General features: G+C 47.5%; 1 protein-coding gene across 3 annotated transcripts; it reads left to right on the plus strand.

The window, feature by feature from the left end:
* The first annotated feature begins 270 nt into the window (after positions 1 to 270).
* Positions 271 to 3,264, plus strand: ZFAND2A (zinc finger AN1-type containing 2A). Of its 3 annotated transcripts, none has more exons than XR_011905286.1 (6): positions 271 to 436; positions 974 to 1,068; positions 1,632 to 1,757; positions 1,944 to 2,095; positions 2,473 to 2,561; positions 3,101 to 3,264. XR_011905286.1 is itself a non-coding variant. In XM_072349318.1 (6 exons), exons 1-6 carry the CDS (start codon positions 382 to 384, stop codon positions 3,108 to 3,110), a joined length of 528 nt encoding a protein of 175 aa, XP_072205419.1. In that variant the 5' UTR covers positions 279 to 381; the 3' UTR covers positions 3,111 to 3,264. The 3 variants fall into 3 exon arrangements, 2 of the variants coding, with proteins under 2 accessions (XP_072205419.1, XP_072205420.1); XM_072349318.1 differs by lacking the exon at positions 2,473 to 2,561 and adding an exon at positions 2,604 to 2,693 and having other exon boundaries at positions 279 to 436; XM_072349319.1 differs by lacking the exons at positions 2,473 to 2,561; positions 3,101 to 3,264 and having other exon boundaries at positions 279 to 436; positions 1,944 to 2,099.
* The last annotated feature ends 688 nt before the right edge of the window (positions 3,265 to 3,952 follow it).

Consider the following 3,952-nt stretch of genomic DNA (forward strand, 5'->3'; position numbering starts at 1 on the left):
GAGGACTGTTGGTACCGTTTGGAGTCCAGGTGGGAAAACTAATCCACGTGGCAGAGCGCCTGGCTCTGAGTCCGCCCGAACCCAAACCCGGCCCAGCTCCGCTTCGAGTCCAGCGCCCGATCCGGCCCGTCACCGCCCCGCCCACAAGGCATGACTCAGCACTCCCGCTCCGGCAGCTGATTGGTCCTTCACTTAACGCGCCGCGCAGCCGGCGACGGCGAGCGGGGAACGCCATTGGTTCGCCCTTCCGTGACGTCATCGGGGGTGGCCGGGAGGGTGGAAGCGTGACTCAGCAGGCGGCGCCGGGCTGAGTCAGCGCATATAGGGCGGGACAGCGTATATAGGGCGACCCCGCATCACACCGCGCTGTGTTGCGCCAACATGGAGCTGCCGTGGCTGGGCCAGCACTGCTCGGAGCGGGTCTGCAGGCAGCTCGGTAAGGAGCCCTTGGGAGGGTGGTGGGGATGGCGTGTATTAGAATGGGCTGTGCTGCTCTCAGTTTCCCGCAGCTGCGGGCTGCCCCTGCGTTCCCAGCGGCTGATTCTTGGGTGTCCTTCTGGTCAACCAGGCCCTGTCAGGGTGTGCTGCCTTCTTATGGAGCATCTTAAATAGGAAGCCTGGCTGAGGGCACGGTGTTTTGTTCTGAGGGGTTGTTAGTGAGCTCATGGAACTTCTGCCTTTTAACAGATGGTTTCTGCTCTGGGTTCTGGCTTTGTATTTCAGCCTGTTTTATGACCAATGCCTTGCTGAAAGTTTCCTGAGCTATATACAGCTTGTGCTGGGTCTTCCTGCTTGCATCAGACTGCTACTTATTTGTCACTGCCTGTAGGGAATGGCAAAATCCAGGTAGCAACAGGGAGAATTTAGGCAAAAGCAACGCCTTGTTTTGGTGCTGTGCCTCCAGCACTTACATGTAAAGCAGTCAGTTCTGCTCTATGAGAACCTGTTTGTCTTTTTTCCCCCCATCTCCCAGATTTCATTCCTCTGAAATGCGATGCATGTGGGGAGCTCTTCTGTAAGGACCACATCCGCTATGATGACCACGGGTGTAGCTCTGCCTACAAGAAAGTAAGTGCCTGTGTGTGAGTCAATGAGCACCACTGTGGGATCACTGAGTCATGCAGGAAGGCTGCTCTGAGACTCCACCTGTGGTTTCTATGAAGGCAGCTGGAAGAACCACCAGACAGCAGCTGATGATGCAGCCGAATCCCAGCTGTATTAACACACAGCCTTTCTGAGCTCGTTACTGTTAGATTGCTGTTTGTCTCACTTGTTTTGCCACTTTACAAAGATACTCAATGCTCCCAGTAATGTGTGGCCTAAGACTTACTGCAGAAGAAATGAATTGAGGGAGACAGCTGATTTCTGGCCTGTACTTGAACACTGTGCAGCGTTCATAGAATCATATTTAAAGTGAGTTTATTGAATGTGCTGCTAACAACTTATCTGGCAAAGCAGTTCTGGTCTTTTGGATGCAGATTTACAACTGCCTTCCAAAAAATCCTCTTTAAGAAGGTTCATGAACAGAACATAACCTCCTTATGAATATGCTTTCCATCACCCATGGGTAAGAGAAATGGAAGGGCAGAGCAGTACGTGTCAGGCTTCTAACTGGTGTGGTATGCTCTCAGAATGTGCAGGTTCCAGTGTGTCCACTCTGTAATGCACCCATCCCTGTACAGAAGGGCGAAGTACCAGATCTTGTGGTTGGAGCCCACATGGATAAGGACTGTAAATACAATCCAGCACAGCAAAAGGTATGAGAACTGCTATTGGAATCTCTGCAGCCTGCTTAATGCTTGTCAAGCTTGGTTTTCTGACAGCAAAACATGTAGGAGTTTGCTGTTCAATCTCTGTTTTAAGGGCGCTTCAGCCTCATTGTTACTTGGGAAGCTGATGGCAGGAAGCAAACAGTCCTTGCTAACTTGTCCTCTGTTATCTAGATATTCACAAACAAGTGCTTAAAGCCCGGCTGCAAAAGGAAAGAGATGATGAAAGTAGTTTGTGAGCAGTGTGGTGGCAACTTCTGCATAAAGCATCGGCATCCTTTGGATCATGACTGTAAAGCAAGCAGCCATCCTATCTCCAAGGCTGGGTAAGCTGTAGCTGCTGTACTCGGAGCTCAAGATGAAGCTTCAGAGCTCAGATCAGGGCTTGGTGGGGAGCTCAGATAAATAATGTTGACCTTTGGTCATGTGAGTTAAACAGCCCTTTGTTCCTATTTGAATCTTGGGCATTTCCTTGAAGTCTGAGCCAAGGAAAAGAAGCTTCTTCTCAAATAACTTCTTGCTTAACTTGACAGCATAGCTTTTCATTTTAAAGCCCTGAGAACAGGTGCAGGCCAACTGAAGTGGTTTGGGCTCTTGATCTAAATACTGGGATCCTAAAGCTTTGCACAGAACCTTGAAGTAACCAGGAATAAAATCAATAGTTTACTGACCTAATGTGAAACTTAAAACGTGTCTCTTGCAGGCAGACAAGACATCCTTGTTCTGTGCAGTAGGAGTGTAAAATTTGCATGGCAGATGATTAAGCTGGATGGAAGAGTGAGCCTACTGAAGGTGTGTATAAGTGGTGCTGAGCCTGGCTGTATTTCTTTGTAGATACGCAGCTCTGATGCGAGCCTCTCAAACTGCCTTCAAGTCAACGGGAGCAATTGCAGTGCCATCTAATGGGAACCTTCAGCACAACAGGTATAAGCTGTGGAATGAGGAAGAGATGAACAAGATTTATAAGATACCTTTATGCCAACACAGCATTGCAGTGCTGCTGTCATACACTGAACTGCTGTAGTTGCCCTTTGATCAGTACTGGGAATACAGTAGGATTCTGATAGTGTGAGTGAATGCTCCTCTGCACTGCAGCCATTAAAATGGCTATGTAGATGCGTTAGGACACGGAGCTGCTCACTGGGCCAGCAGGTTGTCTCCCACTGAGGCTTTTGGTTCAGTTTTGGGGAACTGGGACTTCATCATAATACTGAAAAGCACAGCAGGTCCCTGAATGAGTGGCCCGAGGCCTCCCCTGCCATGGTGTGCATCTCTTTGTGACTGCAGGCTTTAGTGGTGTGGCTCTTACAGTGCGTTCTTATGTCTTTCAGGTGCAGATGATAGAGGCTCTTCACATCTGGATTGAACCTTTGTCTGCTTTTAAGTTAATCTTGTCTGAAGCTCTTTAACACTTTTCTATATGAGTAATTTATTATTTTTGTATAGTCTCTGAGCCTTTCAATAAACATCCCCCTTTGTGGCGGCTTTGATTCTTTCACTTTACAGCTTTTATTCTAAGAAAAATACTCAGTGGTAGTAAGAAAGCTAAAATGGAGCTGAAACACAGCTGGCTTTGTTTAGGTCAAGCAAGGCTAAACTGAGTATCTCCTAAGATGGAAGTCTGAAATGCAAGCTGCTGTTGTAGCTCCCAGTCCTTCTGGAAATCAATTGGCACACAATGCAGCGTTCTGCTTGACAAACAGCATCTCTCAGTATGAAGCTCACATTCTATAATATCTCTCGGTTTCTGGATGGTGTTTGGAGTAGTTGATTTATAAAGCTATATTCAGTTTTCCTGGGCCCTCCCTAAGCAATTCACTGAAAGGATAGTGCTCACAGAGGCATGCACAGCATAATTTGTCATAATTTATTGCCCCCTAGGTAGGGATGTAGGATGGTATGGGTGTTTCCTTGTGGATGGGGCAAAAAGGAAAGCAAAATAGCTATTCACTGTTTCTTGTTGCAGATAGTGAGGCAGAAATGCAGCATTGTCTAAGCAGCTTGCTCTTGCTTTCTTCCTGAAAGCCTTAAACAAACACGTAACAGATATGTGACATCTATTATCTTCATCAGCTGTATTACCTAAAGGCTCTGCTCTTTAAACTGCAAGAGCCATCCAGCTGCATAGCTTGGGGCCTGAAGTATTGTGGCTTGATGAAATGGAAATGTGCTGTTAATGAACA

This window comes from Excalfactoria chinensis, chromosome 14 (genome assembly GCF_039878825.1).
Source record: "Excalfactoria chinensis isolate bCotChi1 chromosome 14, bCotChi1.hap2, whole genome shotgun sequence".
In the NCBI taxonomy this organism is placed as follows: domain Eukaryota; kingdom Metazoa; phylum Chordata; class Aves; order Galliformes; family Phasianidae; genus Excalfactoria; species Excalfactoria chinensis.